A 23,662-nucleotide genomic window follows, 5' to 3' on the forward strand; every position below is an offset into this window, starting at 1 on the left:
TGCAAAGCATCCACCAAACTCAACCAATTAGGGAGTTCTTTCTCCCAACTCACCTATCCAAATAGATGATAACACCCCTCCAGTCTACAAGGTACTCACAAGGCCACTAGTTTCTCAATCTGGCCCAATACCCCAAAGACACACTCTTACTTCTCAACCTCCATCCAATCATGGAAACATGCCCAAATAGGACTCACCAACATGTTTAGACGCTATACCAAGTACTTCAACACCCAAACACCATAGATCTCCTTAATAGCCAACAATACTAGGCCTGTCCCACTTAAGACTCCCAAACTCCATTAGTACTCAAACCCCAACATGCAATGGTTTCCCACAAAAGTCATATCCTCCTTGACACACCTTCAAATACTTCCAACATGTCTAGACAAGGCTGTCTCTCTGCCCTCCCAACCGCCCTACAAGGTCATTACCAAATTACCAATTCACTGTTTTAGGACAGTCAAAACATGCTTTAGGACAGTCATCATTGAATGGACCGTTCTTTGCTCACAACCCTTCAAATGCAATAAATGATGATGGGAATCCACCCCACTACACCTCTGACATCCAAACCAACCCCAAATCCACTCCTAAACATGTAGAGTGCAGTGATTCAAGGCACTGTCAAAACTGGGACAGTCAATGTGATTTTGTGGACAGTCAAACATTTGTTTGTTTGCAGTGATTCTTTAGGTTATTAGACACTTGGAATATGTTGGGAACCCTCTTACACACCCCTCACTTCCTCCACAAGAACACTCAAGTCCATCAAAACAAGTACACCACCCAAAACTCCAAGAGATCACTGTATTTTCAGACTGTGGCACTGTCAATCAGCAATTTGACATCAATTTGCACGTGCAAAATTGAGCATGGGACCTGTTGTGAGGTATTCAGTTTCACACATTACGCCATCGCAAATGGGGACCCCCACTTTTTCGCTTTCTAGGTTAGTTGTCTTACCTTAGTTGGTTGTTGTCGAGTCTTTGCTATTAACCTTTTTGTTTGTAGTTGCTCAGGAGTTGATCAAATATCTCTCTTGGAGATGAAGTAAGGTTCGACACTCCCTTTGCCCAGCCAAGACATAATCACTTCAAATTCTCCCAGCACTACCTATGGGTACCCAAACTTGACCACACCCATTTCCATTCCTCACCATTGCCATCATCATTCCACCTCTCCATCATTGATCCCTCCCATTTTCCTTTACCTTAACCTCCACTACCACTTCCATCTCCTTCCACATCCCTTATCCCTCCATCTTCTTTCATCACCTACCCTTCTACCTCACCCTCACTCTCACCTTCACCTACCTTCACCTATACCCTCACCTACCTAACCCTCTTCCCATCCTAGCATACTCATCCACTACCCTTCCATCCTACATTCTAGCCTACTCCTACCACTACCTATATCCCAGCCTAACTATACCTTACATTCCCCTACATCCTTCATTGTTAACCATCCTATACCATTACCCTTCCTAAACTTCATTATTCCCTTTATACCCCATCCTAACCTCCCTACCCACTTATCTATCCTCGTCTACCTTTATTCCCCAACCCCCATTTTCCTAACCCACAACTCATACTTTTTCTCACCTTTCTCTAAGCTTACCTCTACCTCACACCCATTAACCTACCCATTCACTATCCACACTCACTTATTACCCTACCCCCTTTATCGCCTTCATTATCCCCTTTATACCCCATCCTAACCTCCCACCGCAGCACTCCTTATAACCCCCGTTTCCACCTTCACTTACCCCTCCCTACATCCCACTTCTCTTATCCTCCCCCTTACATTCCTTACATCCTACTCCCGTGACTATTCCTTACCACCCCTTTCCATCCCCCTCATTGCCTTTAATCCCTTTCTACCCTGCCATATATTATTGGGCCCCACAAATTCTAAAATGGAGATCTAAAAGGTTTTCTTAAGACGGAGAGTATTTCATTCTTCTCCCTCTCTACCGTATAACTGTTTGGGCCCACAAACTTTAAAGAAGGAAATTTTATAAGTCTCCACATGCTTTGCCACATCGTTGCTTGGGCCCCACCAAACTCTAAGGTGGAGATTTAAAAGTTTTAAGACATTTTTTTAAGAGAAAGAAAAGAAGAAAGCATCCACCTTACCATTTCCTTGCAAGGTGTGGAGTTAATGATAAGGAAGCTGGCCCTTGAAATTAAAGACGTGTCCTTTAGACCAAAACCATTTGGGATTTAAATTCAAATGAAGTAAATCAAAGCAAATTCAAAATCAGAGTATAAAAGAGCAGAAGCAAATAACAACATAAAGGAGCAAATCCATATTAGAAATAAGGGAAATCAGATTCGAAATTTATTTCCAGATTTGAGAAAACATTGTTCTCTTTCTAGTATCTTGATCAAAATATGTTTGTTTCCAGGTTTAATGGGAACAAGGATGCATGGAGCATGAAATGAAGGAGATCAATCAAGAATTCAGGTTTCACATTCAATATAGGGAGAGTGAAGAACTCAGAAATGCAAATTTTAACAAGGAAGAGTGGTGGATATCCATACAATTCAATCACAGATTCAGCTCAGTTCAGATCTAAGTGAAGATCGTGTGTGAATTCATATCATATAGGCTGCATCTATACAATGGGATTAACTTTCAAAGAAGAAAGTGACCTTGATGAGTGCTTGCTCAGTAAGCCCAAGATTGTACGAATGAAGCTTACAAAGCTGCTTCAAAACAGATTACACAAACCAAGCCTTGAGGACCGATTTCATGAGGAGCAACTAAGTGATCAAAGTTGATCAATTTAATCATCTGCTACAAATGAAGCACCAGATTGATCTTCCTTAGAAAATGAAGGCTGGCAAATTACTAAGAAAACTGCTCATCAACCTGAGATCATGAGGAGTATTTGAACGATGTAAGAGGAAGAACTATAACTACACTTGGAAGGGAAGATGAGGCGAACTTGAGAAGTCAAAATCAAGAAGGAAGTGAGATGGATGAAATTAAGAAGTATTTGAACGAGACCCCAACCTAAACAGCTGGAAGTTAAAAATGCAAATAAGGATGAAATTCGCTCTTACAAGTCACAAAGATGGAGGTTAAAATCTAAGTCTCAAAGAATCGAACCTCCAAGAATGTAAATTGAAACGCTCAAGTATTGAAGTCAAAAGGATGAGCAAATTATTATGCAAGTAAGATCAGAAGGGAAGCGAATATCATCACAAATGCCATGTACATTGCTCTAAGTTTGGAGCGAATTTTCCATGTACACTGCTAAGGGTCAGAGAGCGAACTTCATTGGGAGCTTGTCCTTAGGGAGGTCAGAGAGCAAAATTTACAATATAGGTCCTATCCTCATCAAGGACACAGAGCGAACTGTCATGTAAGTCTTGTCCTTAGGCTGGTCATAGAGCGAATTTGATCATTATAGGGCCTGTCCTTAGAGAGAACATGGAGCAAACTGCTTGTTTTGATCTTGTCCGCCCATGAGACATAAAGCTCATTTGATGAGAATGTACCTTGCTAAGATCACCAAGCGAACTTGATCAATTATAGGTCTTGTCCTTAGAGAGGACAGAGAGCGAAATGCCTTAGGAGGCTTGGTCTTAGAGAGGACATAGAGAAAACTGCTAATTGGTCCTGTCCCTGCCAAGGACAGGGAGTGAACCTCACTTTGACCTTGTCCTTCTCAAGGACACAGACCGAATTTATCATTTTGGGCCTGTCCTTAGAAAGGATATAGAGCAAAAAATCTGCTTTGACCGCCGAAAAGACATGAAGTGAACTGATTTGAAGAACATGTACCTTCCAAGGGTCCTAGGGCGAATGTCCTCCTAAGGGTCCTAGAGAGAATTCTAGCATTTTGGCAAGAGGTGAAGTCGGCCAACATGAGGAAGACAGTTTATTATTGCCAAAGCAGAGTCGGCCTCACCCTAAAAAGACACATCTCCTCATTAAGATACCTATATAAGGAGACTTGAAGCAATCATTTAGTCACCAATTCAATGCAATCCTTTTCTCCTAGAGTGAACTTGATCAGCATGTCAACAGTCCCCATCAACTCCACTAGCTAATTCAATCAGCAGGGCAAGGAGCCCAATCAATATCAACAACAAATCTGATTCAGGAAACATATCATCAGCGAATTTGATTACATCCACAGTGAGTTCAGTAAGCATCAACATCAAGACTGATCCACAAGCAGAAACTCCAATCATTGGTGACAGCAAAAGTCACAAAAGAAGAAGCGAATTCATCAAGAAGACAAGAAATTTGCTTCAACCAAGGAGTGACCCCTTCTATAGATGCTCTTGTTAAACCTGCAAATCACATGAAATCACATAATTACATCGAACTAGGAGGTTATAATATAAGGGATATCATATGTATTTGATGCTTGCTTATTTGTTTTGCGGGAAATGAAGAAAGAAATCAAGTAATCATATTGAAGGAGGATTGAAACAAGCCGCTCTAGGATCAAATTTCAACATCAAAGTTGAGATACAAGGAAGATACCTTCAAGAAGCTTCATCAGCAAATACAAAGACATCAAGGAGGAGAAGATCTCAAGATATTCAAAGATTCTCACCACATCAAAGTTGAGATACAAGGAAGATGCCTTAAAGAAGCTTCATCAGCAAATACAAAGACATCAAGGAGGAGAAGATCTCAAGATATTTAAAGATTCTCACCACACCCTGGAGGCATGAAGAGATCAGAGGAGTGTTAAGGAGAAGTCATACAATCACTCCAAGGTAAGCAAGCAAAGGTGGAAGAAGGACTCAGCTACATCAATAATTCCCATCACCACTACTTTGAGCGAGCTAGAGAATGTTGAAGAGATCAATTAAATCAAGACTACGAAGTGCAAGTTCAAGGTGGCGTCCTAGTCATCATCCTAGTCACCATTCACCAATCAGGGAAGGTCTACCTCAACAAGTCTTGATTCAATGTACCAGACTCACCCATGGATGCACAAACTGCGATGTACTTACCCTTGACATCTATTGGTCCATGCTCATTGAATGTAATTTTCTCATTGGCTAAGGAGAGTTTGTTGTAACAAACCCTAATTAGGGTTTTCATTGTAAAATCTTAGTCATTGATAGAGATTTGATCCTATGTGTTAATTGTAAATGAGCTCTCTATATAAAGCTCAAGCTCTTCATTTGTAAAGGTTAATAGCTATTAGTGAATAGTTGGAGAATAGTTAGCTAATAGTGAGTAGAATAGAATAATAGAAGAATAACGATTAGAATAGAAGTAGATTAGGAGAAGGAAGAGTTATTGGTATGACTTGTAAATGAGACACTCTTTCATTTAAGTTATGGTGAAATTTGTTATTTCAACAAGCCTCATGGTTCTACTTCTCCATTTGTTTTTATGTTAATTAGATTGAATGGAAGAAGTCGTTGAATGTATTTATGTGGAATCCGTTTAGTCCATACCACTGGCCTCTTGCTGATTGTAAGTGTGCCTTGCGTGGTCAACTGGAATGACATTAGCTTAACCTCGAATCGTCCTACACTCATTGCTTATGCATTAACTTGAATGGTGATTAATGTTTGGTGGTATTGGTTCGAACATCTTTGAAACATCTTTAGAAGATTGCACTGAGCTTGTGTCAAATTGTTCAAGTTGATGGTGAGACCTAGCTTGGTAGCATTCTACCTAGTCATTTATCTATCTTCTTACGTTCTAAGGCCTAGAATAGACTCTCTTAAACCCTACCTCTTTTTCTCTTTTTTATCTTCCAATTGAGTAGATAGGATCTAATTTCCAACAAATCAAGCATTCAAGCATTCGAATGTAAGTCCCCTTGTGATTCCTGCATAATCACATCAAACCAATGAGCTTATCCACATGTAGTGACCCTACATTCATGAATCTTGGAGTTGTCTCGAATGATCCTTAAGCTAATCTTCAACATCCGAGAGTTTTTGTTCAAGAGAGGAGAAGATACTTATGTTATTTTATTCTGTGTTCGCATGTGCATAAAAAACACATCAACAGGACCCTGCAAAAAAAACTACAATAAAGTACATGATATGGCCCTCCATTCCACCCAGTATTGGCCTAAGTTCATCGTGGAATGGAGGTTTATTTCATTTTACTAAGTCACTGTTTACCCTAGTAGGGTTTTGACAGTGTTTTACAAAACATTAAGATAACTTTCTCAAAAAACAATCAAATTGAACGAGACAAAGACCAAATTAGAGCCGATGCAATCCTCTTTCATCTACAATGAGTCTCCAATACGAATGAATCAGTTCTCACAACGTGACAGGGATCAGACTGTCACGTAGAAAAATACTCAGAAAATGCAGCAAATTTAGAACATTTATTGATTTTCTTCCTTGGTACATGCCTTCCAAACTTGTAGTGAACAAAGATAGGCCTTTATAAAGGTTTCTAAGCCTTCCCAACGTCTATAACTACCTTTTGAACCAACATGACTAGCAAACACCTAATTACCTTCTCAAACACAAAAAGTTGCTTTTGACAATTTTTGACAATATGAGCAACTTTTGTCTAGAACTTGATCCTAGACCAAACCATGACTCAAAATCACTTAGATAAGTCCAAATAGATCCAAAAAAAACCTTTACATACCATTAAACATCAATTTTGACCCATCGAGACCTATTTCTCACAAAATGACAACTTTTGACAATTTTTGAGCAATATTAGCAATATGACCCTAATAGGACTTGACCTAACATCCAATGGTCTTAATGACCTTATTACATCTCATATGGTCTTAAAAGACCTTATTTACAACCTTTATCCTTCAAAACACAAAAAACGTCATAATTTGCCTCATAGAGGCTTGATGGTGCCTTGGGTGCTCCTACACCAATTTCGGACTCCTTCTAGATCTCACATCCATTATCTTGAAAAACAAAATTATAACCATTTTCGCATATCTGTCCAACACTCAAAAGATCATGATGTAAAGCCTTCACATAGTAGACATTGTGAGTGTTATGCTTTCCATCAAAAGTAATTGAACCAATCCCAACAATTTGTCTTGTCTAATCATCTCTGAAACTAATAGAACCTGCATCATATTTTTCAAGTTTTATGAGCTTACTCTTCTCACTAGTCATATGATTTGAGAATCCACTATCAATCAACCATTCACTCTTATCTCTTCTAGCATGAAATGCAGTAGCAACAATCTTAGAAATATCAAACCTAGGTGCATCCTTTTCTACCAGAAACAAACAATCACCTTCTTCATAATCTGATTCATCACCTTATTCATCACCTGAAATGCCAACATCATCCTTAACAAAATAGGCTTTCTTATTGAACTTTCCTCTATTTTCCCAAAACTTTTGTCTTGTTCCATTTTCCAGACATCTAGTAGCTATGTGAGCAATCTTTCCACATCTAGAACATTTAAAGGGTAACATACCTTTGTACTTGCCTTCAATTTCCTCACAAAATTTGCTTCCATCTCATCTGGGTTGTCGTCATCATCTAGACCATCTTCAGAAGCTTTGAATGTTTTCTCTGATTTGTCTTTGCCCTTTCCAAACTTTCTTACTTCAAATGTAGTCACTGTACCAAATAGCTGCTCTCTTGTGAACTTCGGATCATAGGTTTCTTCAATAGCTGAGATCTTATCACTGTAACTCACTGGTAGAGTCATCAAGATTTTGTCAATTACATCTTCATCATTCAAAGTGCCTTCGACTTCTTTGCTTTCATTCACTGCACTGTCAACCTTTTCAAAATAGCTTACCATATCTTCTCCTTCTTCCATCTTCAAGTTTTCATACGTTCGCTTAGCTGTTAGTCTTTTTGTCAACTTAACTCTCTCATTTCCTTCATCGATATCTTTTAGCTTCTGCCAAACCTCATAAGCAGTATTTGTAAATGATGTTCAATTTATAATTCAATATGCAAGATGTATTCTTAATGTATTCTCTATATCTATGTAGTTTTCTATCTCTATTATGAATCTGACTATCTTCTTTATTTGACAGGTGAGAGGAGTATTTTTCGATTTCAATATCCTCTTCACAAATATCAAATGATACATATATGCAAGAGGGAGGATCAAGCAGTGCCTTGACTAGTCATGTCTTATGGACATGACCGATCAAGACACTACTTGATCACACCCCTTGGTATATGTTATCAACCGGTGTTTAACTTATTACCAGCCCGATACTAATCGAGGTTCACGTAACATAGTGCATATGCTAATCGGTATTTATGATGGGGTTGGCGTGGCATATTAACCGATGGGAATCGGTGTCTATGTTAATTGACACCGATCACTAACTAAAGGTTATACATCCCAAGCGGTGCATACTTTGCCATCCGAAAGCACTTGATAATTATTTGTTTATTGCAAGGAACACATCCGATGTAAATCGGAATACATAATTAACCTGAATAACCATCAGTGATCACCGATATACCATGCTATCGATATTGATTGACTAAGTAGATTCGATATAGAGAGGAATGATTATCAGATGAAAATAGCTTGATGTTTTCTTGATGGTTATTTGATATGATAAATGATTGAATGAGAGACTTCATTTATCTCTCATTCAATCATTTATCTTACCAAAGCTATCATGCATTAACAGTATTCAAGGAAATAACTTTTGTCAATTCATTTTTTGATAATGTATTGAAGATAACATACCTGGCCTTTTGATTTTCTTCATAGGCTTGAATCTCATCCGAAGTAGTAAGACCATTTGCTGGTTGTACATACTTAGTCTCCACTACCTTCCAAGTGTTGTAAACCAGAGAAACTAGATAACCTCTCATCTTTACTTTCCAGAAACTGTAATCAGATCCTTTAAAGATAGGGATAGATAATTTGTGTGCCATTGGATCAGGATCTACCTCAAGAGGTTAAGTTCTATATCAAAGAACCAAAGCTCTGATACCAATTGTTGAATATCCGGGCAATTGAGAGGGGGGCTAAATAAGTTGACAATTAAAATCTTCTTAAAACTTTATTCACAGATCCGGATCAACTAGCAGAATTAATCAAGACAAATAAAACATGAAAGCATGAATCAAACACAAAGAACACCAAAATTTACGTGGAAAACCCATGAAGGGGAAAACCATGGAGAATGCTAATTCTCAATATAAAAACACCAGTTAAGGTGACACTAGTTAAGGTGATTTTTACAAAGGATGGCTCACTGCCAAGAATGCTCACTGCATGAGGGCTCACTGACTAGAAAGGCTCACTATCGAAGAAAGAAAGATAGAAAAGAAAATCTACCACTGAAACACGGTTTGCACTACCACAACTGATTTCGATAACTATCCGCAACACACTTCACAACAACAACTAGATTCTTTCAATCTCGCATGTCTTCAACACAATTAGCCATTCACAAAAATGCCACATGAACTCATTCAGATCATACACATACATATACCGTCTCCGAAATAACATAATCTTACAAGCCAGCCAAGATAGAGATCTAAAATAGGTCAATACTAAACATTCTGGTGGTGGGAAGGAATGAGAAGTAGACCACATCACAATGTTCCTCATCGAACATATCAATACACTACATATATTACCAATGTTGGACCCAAAACAAAAATGTCGTTACACACCCTCGACATTTGAATCAACACCTCGATATTCGGATTAAGCCAGACCCAAAAATAGAACTGTGTAATATCAGCAACACATCTTCCGAGAAGCCAATCTTTCGGGAAATCACCAAACGACCATCAACATCACATACATACCAATCTTCCACTACTGCTCAATATACCACTTCTAGACCTAACCGGACCACAAGATTTGACATCAATGACAACATATAACATAATGCTAACACAAGCGAGGACGAGACACAAGACCTCACCATCTAGGTTTCTAAACTAGGTGGTAATTATGTCATATGAACAGTGCAGCGATACTTGGCTCTACTAGAGGACATTGCCTTGGTAACACATGAGGTGGTAGAGATGTTACGATAGGTGGATGTTGGCAAAGAAGATTTTAACTTTTATGCAAGAAGGGTGTGAGAGGTAGTTTGTTAATTGTTTCACATCCCATGGGTGGCCTACTACGGAGACCCCCGAGATGCAGGTTGCATGGCATCCAGTGAGGCCTTTGGCGGTGGGTAAGCATGGTCGCAAATTATCTTCACTCCATGGCATGGAGACTTGCTTCAAGGATGTCTTCTTCTGGATGAAGTGAGCTCACTCTTCCCTTGAAGAAGCTAAGATAGCGAGGGTCGACACACTTGTGTAGGTAGAGGCTGCTCTGGAGGTGATGCGGGAGGAGTTAGTGGCTCAGATGACACTTATGTAGGAGCAACTTGCTCAATAGACACAACTCACCACCTTTAAGTGGAAACGCCATGTGTCCTTGGAGGATCAGGTTGAGCACCAGCGAACTATTGTGGAGGGAAAGGATGCCAGGTTGGCAGAGTTAGAGGCATGTTAGGAAGCCATGTCTCGAGAAGTGGAGAAGCACTTGAAAAATAAAAGAACCAAAAGAAAAAAAAATTTAAACCCTTAAATATCAAGAATCACTTAGGGCCTAATTATTTCTCTATGGTTCTCAAATATTGTTTGAAGGGTTTGGAATGTAGGCTATTGGAGCTTGGTTAAAAGTGATAAAATTATGAAAAATAACATCTACCATGAAGTTCCTTGTGGTCTTTGAGGCCTTTTTGTTGGCAAATGTTGTCATTGATGTCAACTAGGACAGGTTGTAGTTGCATGTTGCAAAAGAGATAAGAAGCATAAATGATCAGTTGCAGAGGTGAAAATGATGTGGCATCATATATTGAGTTGGCCTCATAACATGCTCAATCCATCGGGTCTGTTATATTCTTGTTGTAGATTAAAAATGGTGAAAATCAATGTGTTTGACTGTTTCAACTAGACCCTCCTTCAGTATCAGCGACATCCATGCGTTTTGGTGTGACTTGGTCTATTGTTGTGAATCGTGATCATTTTCGTGCTATGCAGACCTTTTTGTGTTATACCGATAGCTTCCCTCTCTCCGTGTGACATATTTTCTGAACTGGGTGACATGGTGGTTTTTTGGGGTGACTTCTCTGCTCAGTGAGACCCTTATTGGTCTTTGCAAACTCACCGAGTCACACATACATCCCTTTGTGTGGTGAGTGATGTTGGGTGGCTAGGCCCACCTTGTTCTAGTGTTCGTCGGCTCCACGTGGTAGCCATTGATTGATCCGTCCTTGCCACGGTCCATTTGTGTGGGGCCTAGCCAAGTCTCTTATCGGCCTATCGCATGACTGAAAAAGTGGAAGTGTATCGCTTTTGTTCCTAAGTTCGTGTTTCTCCCGATCCTTCGATCTCCGATGTAGACCCCGCCAAGCATCTCATGTCTTATATCGTGTGATCACGTCCAATTGAAAACAAATGAAGTCATTTTGTTGTCAGTTCTAACTTCTGGCCGATATCCGATAGCCGAGCCCACTTTGTTGGAGTGTCTGTAGATGTCTAGGTGGCATATGCTCGTTGGTTTACTTAGGCCGAGTTGGTTTTGTGCAAGCCCCTCTCCTTTATGCTCTGTGATTCCATATGGCAGGCGCAGATTGGCTTCTCCCATTGTGTGGGTCCCGCTGTCAATTGCCTTATCGGCAAGACCTTGCCTTTCGACAAGATGTTTGATTTCTTGGGCCGACCCTTGGAAGCTACACCGATATAATCTCTTTGGTGTGACGGGTTTCATGTCTTGGCGAAGGAGGTTTCTGTTCGATGTGAGATGTGTCTATGTCTTGTTGATGAATGCTACATTTCGGCATGACTTCCTCTGTCGGCGTGACTCTATTTTCCTCTTGGCAAACTGTGTGAGTTATATCGAAATGGGGCCTACGAGGAAGACTAAAGGCTTTGATGTGACACGTTTATGGTCACATCAACATACGAATGTCCACGTGTCGGCGACTCTTTGGTATGTTCTGGTTGTGTTGTGTCGAGTGGGTCCCTTCACCTATGTGCTCAGTGGTGCCATGTGGTGGCTGCGGGTCGGATATTCCGGTTTGTGTGGGCCCCTTGTTGGAGTGGCAACAAAAGGTTTTTTGCCATGACTTTGCCTTTCTGCAAGACATTTCTTCCTTTTCGTCGCACTTTTTCACTACATCGAAATACCTCTTTTCAGTGTGATGAGCTTGATGTCTAACCGATAAGGTAACCTTTTTTGTTGTAACATGGCGTTTTGGTATGACACAAAATGGCTCTTCCAAACCTTTGGGAGCTATAGCGATAAGGTCTTTTCACTATCGAGTCTGGGCAAAATACTCCAAAGTCAGAAATCGGTCAAAATGGCAGACTTTCTTCTCACAGGTGAATGCCGATAGTTGATTGGTCCACATGGACGGTTGACGAAGGTTGACTAGAAGATAGAGATGAAGATTTTGACAACATGAAGGATTGAAGAAGATCTGTCGTGCAGGGTAAGAAACACAAAGATGGATAAAGCATCCTGCTATCCCGCAGCATGTAAGATAAAGGTGTGATGGTCTTGCGGGGTAACATAGGTGTGAAGGAAGAGGTGGATCCCGCTATCCCGCGCCCAAATAAACTTAAGGAAGATGGCATTGTGGGGTTATAAGGAGAAGAGATGGGTGAGAGTCTCCACCATCCCGCAGGTGTAGGACTGAATTGCAGAGACAGATGGATGTCAATAGATGTATTATCCACGTGGATGGGTTGACCAAGGAAGACCAAATGACATGGACGGTGTTTTTGAAGACATGGAGCATGCCGAACAAATGAAAGCCAATCAGATTGAAAGAAGACAATACTTGCAAAGAAGGTGTACTTTAATGGGGTAGATTTCTATCCAATCAGAGCAAGTTGAGAGGAGATGAAGCTGCATTTAATGGAGGCCCTTTTGCAGTTTGTTGAGAGGCTTGAGAATATCCATGATAGAGATATCAGACCAAGGATTACTAAAAAAAGTAATCCATGCTTAGAGATGCAATCTGAATGCAGAAGAACATCTACAGGATACATTTATTATAGACGACTATTTGTCTGGATGGAATGTATAGAGGATCCAATCAGCCTGCAGATATGATTTATCAGAGGGAGAGAAGATCAAGTTTGAAATTCATTCCTGGAGGGAAAATCATGTATGTACAAAGGTGATCGAATGAAGATGGATTTGATGTGATGAGGAGTAGTTGGATGGGTGTACTAGCTGAGAGAAATTGACCTAAGTGTATGCAACGGAAAAAATAGTATGCTATAGAAAGTGTGTTGATAAGAGAGAAAGAGAGAGCAGACAGTAGGGTGTTGCAGAGAAAAAAGGTGTCCCCTCTTGTGAGCAAGTGTTGCAGCCAAAAAGAAAAGTAGAAGCAGTCAAAGAAAGAGATAGAAAGAAGATATTGAGCAGTAGATTCCATTGAGTTGTAGAGATCAAAAGACAAAGGAAAGACTTTGAGAAATCAGCATAAGAGAGTAGTAGGGTGAACATATCAATCAGATTCAGGTGTTACAAAACTCATTTGTAACAAGGTGTTTTCATTGTAATCAATTTAACTTATTTAGTCATTGTAATTCTCTGAGTGGGTGTTCAAAGCAGGGGTAGGTGCTCCTTTGAGTAGGTTCTCATAAAATTAGGGGTTGGTGCTCCTTTAGGTAGGTGCCCATAAACTTCAGGGCTTGGTGCTCCTTTGGGTTGGTGCCCATAAATGTTGTAATCAATTTTTTCATTGTGAGGCTGGATTGGAGCAGTAGAATCTAGTAGCTATTCTCACCGAGGTTTTTGCCACAGTGGGTTTTCCTCGTACACCTTGTGTTATGTGGTTTTCTCTTGTGTGCATGTGTCTTTGATCTACTTGCATTATTAGTGTTTGCACAATTTGATTCAAAGTTTTAAAGATTCATTGATTCACCCCCCCTCTCAGTGACCTAATTGTGTTCCCTCATTGTTATGGTGACAATGTGGGTTGTTGCTCTTTTGTTGCCCCTATACCCTTGCTTTAGCTTTGAAAAGTAAAATATAAAAATTGTTATGGGTTGTGCTAGATGGAAACATGAAAAGCAATGCTTTTTTTTTTCTTTATATGGTTTGAAATAATGAAAACAACCTTCCCAAAATTCATCAAATTTTTTTATTTTTCAAGTTTTTCCAATTAAATCATGAGTAATTGAATTACAATTATGCTTTTGGTTTGTGAGTCAATTTCGATCCTAAGTGACACTAGTATTGTGGCAAAAGCATTGCAAACTTTTGTGAGAGACAAGTGTAGGACCCCATGTAGAGTGAGTGATATATATATAGAATTGGGTTTTTACAACCCCATCACATAAGACAAAATAATGAAACCTCTTTTCTTAGTGCAATTTGACAAGGACCAAAGATTGGATGGTTTCCTAAATAATATGCCTCATATTTTTTAGCAATATATGCCCATTTCATTGTGAGATCATTTTACATGATCAAACTAAAATGATTGTTCATGGATTGTAGCTTGCTCTTATAATATTATCCAATCTGTCCAAGCAGGATTTTTTTTTGTCTCCCTTTCTTTTTCGTAAGCAAATAAGGGGGATGTCTAGCTGTTCTTGGGGCATTTCCTAGCCACAAGCTCCATTTCAGAGATATTTCCTATTGAAACCTGGTTATAAGCATCTCAATTGCTACTTCGGTTTGTTAAAGAATATCAAGAACAAATACAACATTCAATAGAAGCTCAAGTTAGTCAATTTACCATTAACGTCTAGTGAAAACAATAGAATGTCAAGTCAAATCAGCAAGAATTCTAGTCAACACAAAAGATTGCAGCCATGAACATTGCAACAATGAACACAACATATTTTTGGTCAAACAATAGTACTCGATCAAAATACCAATAAATAGGATCAAGTGAGAACTTGGGATCTTTTGGGAGTGCTTGGGAGTGCCCTAGGAGTGTACCCATGGAGAACCTAGGGTGGCTGGGATGCTCCCAAGGCATCGTTGTCACTCCTGATCCTGAAGCATTTTGGAGCGGGTACTAGGACCAGTTTTTGAAGAACCTGATAACATAGTTCTCTACCATAGTTCATGACTTCATGTTGTGATATTCTTTTTGATGCCATGGATATAATAATGCATGGATTTTATACACCAAAACCACCCCTAAATGCTTACATATAAATATCTATAAATCTTGTTTCCTTTAGCTCAAATCCACTTTTTTTTTCACTTTTTTCAATGTACGCTTGTGTATGTGATCAAAGTGGTTTGTAATTGACTAGGCTTTTATGTCTTTACAATTGATTTAGAGAATAGTGCATAGAAAACCTTTAATTCCTTCAAAATTTGTATATCTCATGATTTTTTCATTGTGCCACGTTTAAGTGTTGAGATCAAGTCCAAAAATTATCTTGCTAAATCTCTACCAAGTTTGAGTCTATGGTGAAAGCTTCTGGATTTGATTGTGTGTTTTTTTATTATCAACGTTTCAAATCATACTCTATGATTCATCATTGGGATGAGCTAGAGAAGAGAATAAGTGTGAATTGCAGACCATAAACCAACTTAAATAGTGTAGGGGGTTGGTGGGAAGGAGGGGAGGAAATAGCACAAGGATCAAGAGATAGGAGAGAATAATAAAATAATAAAAAGGACATAAAAGAAGAAAAACTACTAAATGTAAGGAGAAAAAATAATAAAGACACAAATACAAGTAAACATATATATATATATATATATATATATATATATATATATATATATATACATATACATATACATATAGATATAGATATATACATAGATATATGTATATATACATGTATGTATATATATGTACATTTATATATATGTGTGTGTGTATGCATAGGCATATACATATATGTATATATATGTACATATACATGTGAGTATATGTATATGTATATGTGTGTGTTTATATATATATATATAAAAGAAGACAACCACAAAGAAACAAACAAAATGGGGGGTCAAACAAGACAATACTAAAAATAACAAGAAAATGAATAATAAGACAATAGAACCAAATAAAAGTAAAATTATGCAATATAAATGAAGCAACAACAAAGAGGGGGCACACCAAATAAAAATTTTAATCAAGCAAAACTTAAAAGAAAGACGAAAAAGCAAAAAAAGGGGGGAACAACAATAGGAAAATAATAAATGAAAAGTAAGAAAGAAAAGGAAAAAATAGTAATAAGAACAAATAAAAGGAAACAAAACAATTGAAAAAAAGCAAGAAAGATCAAAAGAAAAATAAGAAAACAACCAAAGCGAGCGTCAAACAAGAAAAAAGATAAATATTAAAGAAAAGAAAAGAGAGCGAACGAATACACATATACACATGTATATGAGTGAGTAAACAAACAAACAAAAAATACCTAACCAAAAGATTGCAAAGGCTAAAGGCCAAGGTCCAAGGAAGGGCAGGGGGGAGGGGAGAGGTTTGCAAATCAAGAGAGCTTTCAATCAAGCTTGATCTTGTTTCCTCTCCAAACCAAGAGACCTGCCTCCGTGTGTCAATCATGTTGCCTCTCTCCCTTACATTGAAGGTATCTCCAACAAAATATCGAAGATTCTTCATAAAAAAGGTCTCACTTGTTCCTTCAAACCCTTATTACCCTTAAGACACCTTCTCCCCTCTCTTAAAGATCAAATTGACCCCCTTCTTAACCCTAGGGTCTATAAGGTCTCGTGTTCTTGTGGTAGTGTGTACATTGGGGAAACGAGTTGCTCCTTTAGCATCGGAATTAAAGAACATGGTGCTGACATAAGGCATGAGCGAATTTCCAAATCTGCCTTAGCGGAGCACTCCTCCAAAACCAAGCACCACATTTGCCTAGAAAATACCCAAATCCTAGCCAAAGAAGATAACTATTTCAAGAGGAAACTCAAAGAGGTGGTAGAAATCAACAAACACCCTACCAACCTAAATTGTGACGAAGGTTGGAATTTGAGTTTCTCTTGGTACCCTTTACTTGCGAGCCTTAGAAATGATTCTCTTGCCCATCCCTCTTGACTGCTTTGTCGCAAACGTCCCCCCCCCCCCCTCCCTTCCTTGGACCTTGGCCTTTAGCCTTTTCAATCTTTTGGTTGGGTATTTTTTTGGTGTTTGTTTGTTTGTTTACTCACTCGTATACACATGTGTATTCGTTCTTTCTCTTTTCTTTTCTCTAATATTTATCTTTTTTCTTGTTTGACGCTCGCTTTGGTTGTTTTCATGTTTGTTTCATTATTCCATTATTGCTATTCTTATTTTTCTTTTGATCTTTCTTGCTTTTTTTCAATTGTTTTGTTTCCTTTTCTTTCTTACTTTTCATTTATTATTTTCCTATTGTTGTTCCCCCCTTTTTTTTGTCTTTTTTCTCTTTCTTTTAAGTTTTGCTTGATTAAAATTTTTATTTGGTGTGCCCCCTCTTTGTTGTTGCTTCATTTATATTGCGTAGTTTTACTTTTATTTGGTTCTATTGTCTTATTATTCATTTTCTTGTCATTTTTAGTATTGTGTTGTTTGATCCCCCATTTTGTTTGTTTCTTTGTGGTTGTCTTCTTATTTATATATATATATATAAACACACACATATACATATACATATATTCACATGTATAGGTACATATATATACATATATGTATATACCTATGCGCATGCGCGCACTCTCTCACACACACACATATATGTATACACACACACACATATATATGTACACACACACACACACACACACACACACACACACACACATATATATATATATATATATAATTTTTTTAATTCTTTTTCATGTTTGTTTGTTTACTTGTATTTGTGTCTTTATTATTTTTTCTCTTTACATTTAGTAGTTTTTCTTCTTTTATGTCCTTTTTATTATTTTATTATTCTCTCCTATCTCTTGATCCTTGTGCCATTTCCTCCCCTCCTTCCCACCAACCCCCTACACTATTTAAGTTGGTTTTTGGTCTGCAATTCACACTTATTCTCTTCTCTAGCGCATCCTGATGATGAATCATAAAGTATGATTCGAAACGTTGATAACAAAAAAGAACACACAGTCAAATCCAGAAGCTTTCACCATACAATTATGGACTGTGGAAACTTAATGTCTACAAGTTTGAGTCTAGTAATTATAATTTAGATTACTCTATGCACCTCTATTTCTATTGTAGCTTGACAATCTGATCTCTAGAATTCTATTGGTTATATTTCTTGGTGGAATGAGTCATAAGTATGTAATGTTCAGGGAAAATCTTCATTTGAACAACATTAAGTGATCAAGTTAACCAATTTCACTAACTTGATCTATTTTTAGATCAGTGATGAGCCTCAGAACTATTCTATAACTTTTTTTCTTAAAGCAGTGAGTGTTATAGCAAAATTCATCAGTTTTGGTCCTTTACGATTTCCTGCCATCGTTTTCATAGGTACTGGATCAGTTTCGTGTAAAAGACACACAATGATCTTTTCCAGCTGGGCTATAAGATTGGAAATGATTGTAAAAACTGGAGCTGAAATTTAAGCATGTGTATTTAGTTCATTCACTCTGACTTGTTATGAGAAACAAATTTGATTTGATGTGGCCCTGTTAAGTGTTGGGAATATTAGATTTGACTAAAAAAAATGGTCGCAATATGGTGCACTTGATTTTCTGATCAAGTCGAATGTCCCCTGCTTCAGGTATGCTGCAATATTGGGATCATCAACAGTTGATTTGGCTCGCTTAAGACCGGTAGATATTCTCTTTTTCTATTCAGATGATTTAGATTTATGATTTATAGTTGACAATTACAAGCTACAGACACATGTATACACATACCTACATATATAAATTCATAAATTATCATTAAATAGACTGAGATATATGCATATACGTGTTTTTTGGTTTTAATGACAATTCAATTAAGATGTTTAATATGCGGTCTTTTGCGTCTACAATTATAGTGACAATAATTATAGATGTGCAACCATCTATCTCCAAACTACTAGCTTTCATTTGTGCCTTCTTCCTTGCTTCCTTTTCTATATGCTCATTTACATCTGTGTAGCTAGAATGCTTGAAAACAACTAAAGGTATGCACAGGCAAATATATGGATGTTAATCTTTTTACAAATTTTGTTATGTGCTTGTATTTATATATGTATGCAGACTAGTATGGACACATGCAAAAAACTTGAAGTACTGTGATGTATGCATATCTTTATAATAACTTAGAAGTCATTCCTATGCTTGGATTCTCTTTCATGAATTGTGGGCACATTGGGATTTGGCAGAAAACCACCTATTAACTGTTTGATCTTCAAATCCTTTACTCATAACAAATAAACCTTTACTTACAACAATGTGCTGATGATAACACAAGTTAAGTAGGCTAAAACATCTAGACCTCTATAGTGCTAGCAATATCTAAACATTGCAAATATTACTATGACAAAGCTACATTAATCTACTACCCTCCCTTAATGAGTGAATTAGAAGCAATTCCAGTTTTAACTCTAAACTTGAGAAACATAGATTTACTAAGCGGTTTACTCATTATTTTAGCAGTTTTCTTTGTTGTAAGACAAAAATAAAGACAAATTTTTTCACTATCAACCACATTCTGAATGTAATCGTGATGGAATTGAATATGTTTGGTTTTTGCATGATAGACTAGGTTCTTGAACATCTTGAGAACATTTTTGTTATTGTGGAAATGTAGGGTCGGTGTTGTTTGGTTTAGTTGGAGATCAACCAATATCCTTTGTAACCACATTGCCTCACAACTTGTATTTGCGATTACGTTATGTTTCCATGGAGTATGAGGCAACTAAGTGATGTAGCTTACTCTACAAGGAGATTACTCCTAAACCATGTGTGAACAAATAACTTGTAGTACACTTCCGCATGAATTTATCCAATCCAACTGGAATTTGACATTTTTTATATCATTCTAGCATTTAGTCAATAGATATTTGATATGGAATACCAAAGTCAGGACACCCATTGCCATATTGAAGGACTCATTTTGTAGTTCGCCAATGTTCCTCTTGAGGCTTGGACATTAATTGAGAAAGACAGCTTATTGCAAAATATATCTACAGCCAAGTGGTGGTGAGATAATCAAACCACCTATCAGTTGTTGATACATTGCTTCGTTGATTAGTGGTGAATATTTACTCCTGAAGGGAATGTACTTGATTACGTAGAGTAAACAATTAGTGAGGAGGGTAAGAGAACATCCTTGGCAATAGAGAGGATGTCAGGGTGGAAGGCTGCGAGTGCTGCTGCAAGAGTTGGAGGCACTGAGTTGCCAACAATTCTCGCTTGCGAGACGCCTTTACCATGTAAGCTGCCTCCATCAATTTTGCATGCATTGCATCAATCTCACTACCCTTTGCTCCCAATTGTGTGTTCAACTATGTGAGTTGCTCATCCTTTCCTCCCAACTGTGAAGTCAGCTCCACCACCTGTCAGTCCCTATCTGCCAATTGTTGTTCATGCTCACCCACCCTCTTCTCCAAAGAAGTGACTAGAGAGTGTTCCTGTGCCAATTGGTCTCAAGCCTTCTGTGCCTTCTCTATAAGAGCCTGCCAAGTATGTTCCACCTAGTGGAGAGCCTAACGCTTACTAGGCAACAATTTGGGAGTGTGTGGTTTGCAACTTCTGATGCTTAAGGAACAAATCCTTGAAAGCAACCTCCATTCCATAAATTGCTCGGAGTACTCGTCCATGTCGACCTCCAACTGTAGGTTGTTGTGGGTTCTAGACATATTTGATCTCCTAGGTTTCCATTTATGGCCATCCTTTAGCAGTGAAACGTGTAAAGAACTCCTTGTCACATTCTCCCTGCATAAAGGCTAGCAGACGTTCTGCGGCCTGTGGCCTGTGTTACTAGAGGGTCGTGGCCAATATCTAAGTCTCATGCAATGTTCTCTACCTGGTCGAGGAAGGTGGCCATACCTCCCAACTCGTGAATGCAACACTGAATTGTATCGATTGGATCCTCAGGGTTTGGCCGACTAAGTTGTAAGACAATCTCCTTTACCTCCCCAGATGATGAGCCTTGTGCCCCTATTGGCACGGTTGTTTAGGTGACCTATTTTGGCTGGGTGGTCACCAGGGTCGACCCCACAATAGTCTGTGATAGTAACTCCATGTGCGGAACCTCTGGTGAGACCCCTAACTGGTGCAACCATGAATCAATCCCTGTGTCTGGTTGGCCAGTGCCTTCCCTTGGCATAGAAATTACCCGTACTGATGAAACTAAGTGCGGCACTACCTCCACTTTTGGTAGTCATGAAACTTCTACCTCGACAGATGTAGTCAATAATGTTGGCGCACTTATCACCGCCATTGCCACTGCCAATGGTGATGATGCCAACAGGATGGACTTTTCCATGGCTTCTCCTGAAGGAATAGTAACCAAGATGGTCGCCACCACAAGTGCCACAAATTTTTCCGCCAGCCCTACTATTACTCCAACTGGCATAGTGGCCACCACCGGTGCCACAAGAGTTTCTGCCACTGCCATTGTTACTCCAATTGGCACTATGCCACTCCCTTCCTCAATGGTCACTGTCTCTTCAATCTCGTCATCGCCATAACTCCCAATAGCACCCATGGTGCCCAATGACACATCCTCTGTAACCGATACCTCTTCTGCCACAGACACCTCTTTTGCAACATCCTCTGCAACCGATACTTGTTCTACTATAGACACCTCTTGTGTAACATCCTCTACAATATCCTCTACAACATCCTCTGCAACATCCTCTCCAATATATACACCTTCTGTAACTAACACATCTTTCATGCCCTTGTTGGAAGATACTTCGATGGTTCCCTCTTCCTCTTCTGCATTGGTACTCTTCTTTTTGGTAGGCTGACCCTGGTCACTGCCAATCGACAGTGTATCCATGTGCATCCAATAAAAGATCTCTGGCTTACTTAGGTCTTCTGATTAAGAGGACATAAGTATTCCCACTTCTCTGTGGGTACTTGCACATGGAGAGCATTCGAAAACAACTCGATGGCATGTTGGGACATGTAAAACGCTTTGTGTGGGAGGCTAAAAAATTCTCTGATTCGCTCTAAAAGGTACTTCGCCCAATTGTATACCTTCCCATTGCTAAGGCTAACCATTAAATAAATCATCCATGTTGCAATGTCCGAAGTCCTGCTTGCTCCCATTGGATGGCTTTTGATCATGTCCAAGATGCGCTTCCATTCCGTTGTCGCCAAGAAGGTTTTCTTGATGCCTTGGCTACTACTGTTGTTCCTAATACCGTCCCATTCTTTTGGGGTCAAGTCATCATGACAAACCTGTTTGAGAAGATTGTCTTTCTTTTCCCTAGTCATCTTTCTTCGTGGCTTCTCAATGGTCGCACCTCATGAAGGAATGTTGAAAACTCATGTGAACTCCATTGGCCAAAAAGATACCATCACATCATGTCCTTGGTAAGGAATAGTGGACTTGTGTGAGTGTCGGTCATAACACACTATGAGGGCTTTCGAGATGGGTTCAAAGTTCAAACTTCCATATGTTGAAACTGGCATTTGAATCGCTTTGTCCACTTCTGCATGCTTGAGGATCATCTTAACGTGGTGGTTGTCATCAGTCTCCTGCCACTTGGTGCACCAATCAATGCTGCTCAAAGTCTCCTGGGTGAGATTGTTAGCAGTAATTCTAGCATCTCCCATCTGTACCCAAGGCTTGGTTTTCTTGCTTTTACTACTATTGCCTGTTGCCATGTTTGAAAGTGAGGCTAAATGGGAAGCTTGGCCCTTATAAACTTGTCCTTGGTAGTTATCGTAATTGTCTCCTCTTTTGGCCCGACTAGGGTTGCCCAAACTTGTCCTTGCCATCATCTTGTTTTGTTGAATTACTTCTCTTGGCTCATACAGCCTTGACTGGCTTCCTTCGTACGACGTCTTGGAGTACAATTGTGACTGTTGGCTTCTTATGTACGACGACTCTGAGTGCGGCTCTTTACGCGTACCGTACAACTTGCCTCCTACCACGTACGGATTTTTCTTCAATGCTATACAACTTTCTTTCAGTTTTTCATACAAACCTCTTATTGCCATGCATGGATTGTGTTGCAATGTTGTACGACTTCCTTCTTGCTCCTCATATGAACTTGTCTTTGTGTGTACGGTATGTTATTTCCTTCTTTGTACAACAGGTGAATGAGTATTGGTTCCCTTGATCTATATGTCTCGTTGAATTCCACCCTCGTACAACTTGCATTCCTGTACAATGTATGGTTGAAAGCCTTTATTCCTCTTCCTTCATCTTCCTGCAATCACGTATGACCACTCCTCTCCGTGAGCCAAGGACAGTGTCCAAACAATGTACTGTTTTTCACACCCCTGACGTCTGTGCTTTCTCACGTGACCCCTCTCTACTCACTATACAGCGTGTTGTGACGTTTTCACACATCACCCCATTGCAAATGGGGACCCCCTACTTTTTAGGTCCTCTTGGTCATTTGGTTTTGGTTATTTGGGTCTTTTAGCAGCAGTCCTTTTGATCTCCTCATTTTGCAAGTGTTTTGGGGTGAATTTGATCAAGTTTGCAAGTCGTTTGAGCAAATTTGGCTAAGTCTGGAACTCATTTGGTCTATTTTAGGGTTTTGCCCTTTAGACTTAGATTTCAAGTCTTTTCCTTAGGGTTTTTGAAAAAGTTAATGTTGCAATGAAATCAAGACCCTTCAAGTAAGCTAC

The 23,662-nt window shown here is 39.0% G+C and overlaps 1 protein-coding gene across 4 annotated transcripts in view; it reads left to right on the forward strand.

The window, feature by feature from the left end:
* Nucleotides 1–23,662, forward strand: part of LOC131053733 (fatty acid amide hydrolase) — a 237,331-nt gene that overhangs the window by 117,024 nt on the left and 96,645 nt on the right. For all 4 annotated transcript variants that reach the window (XM_059207212.1, XM_057988365.2, XM_059207213.1 and 1 more), the window contains one exon: nt 18,634–18,685. In XM_059207212.1, coding sequence (XP_059063195.1) covers nt 18,634–18,685 — 52 coding nt within the window. The remainder of the gene's footprint in view (nt 1–18,633; nt 18,686–23,662) is intronic.

This window comes from Cryptomeria japonica, chromosome 6 (genome assembly GCF_030272615.1).
Source record: "Cryptomeria japonica chromosome 6, Sugi_1.0, whole genome shotgun sequence".
Lineage (NCBI taxonomy): Eukaryota > Viridiplantae > Streptophyta > Pinopsida > Cupressales > Cupressaceae > Cryptomeria > Cryptomeria japonica.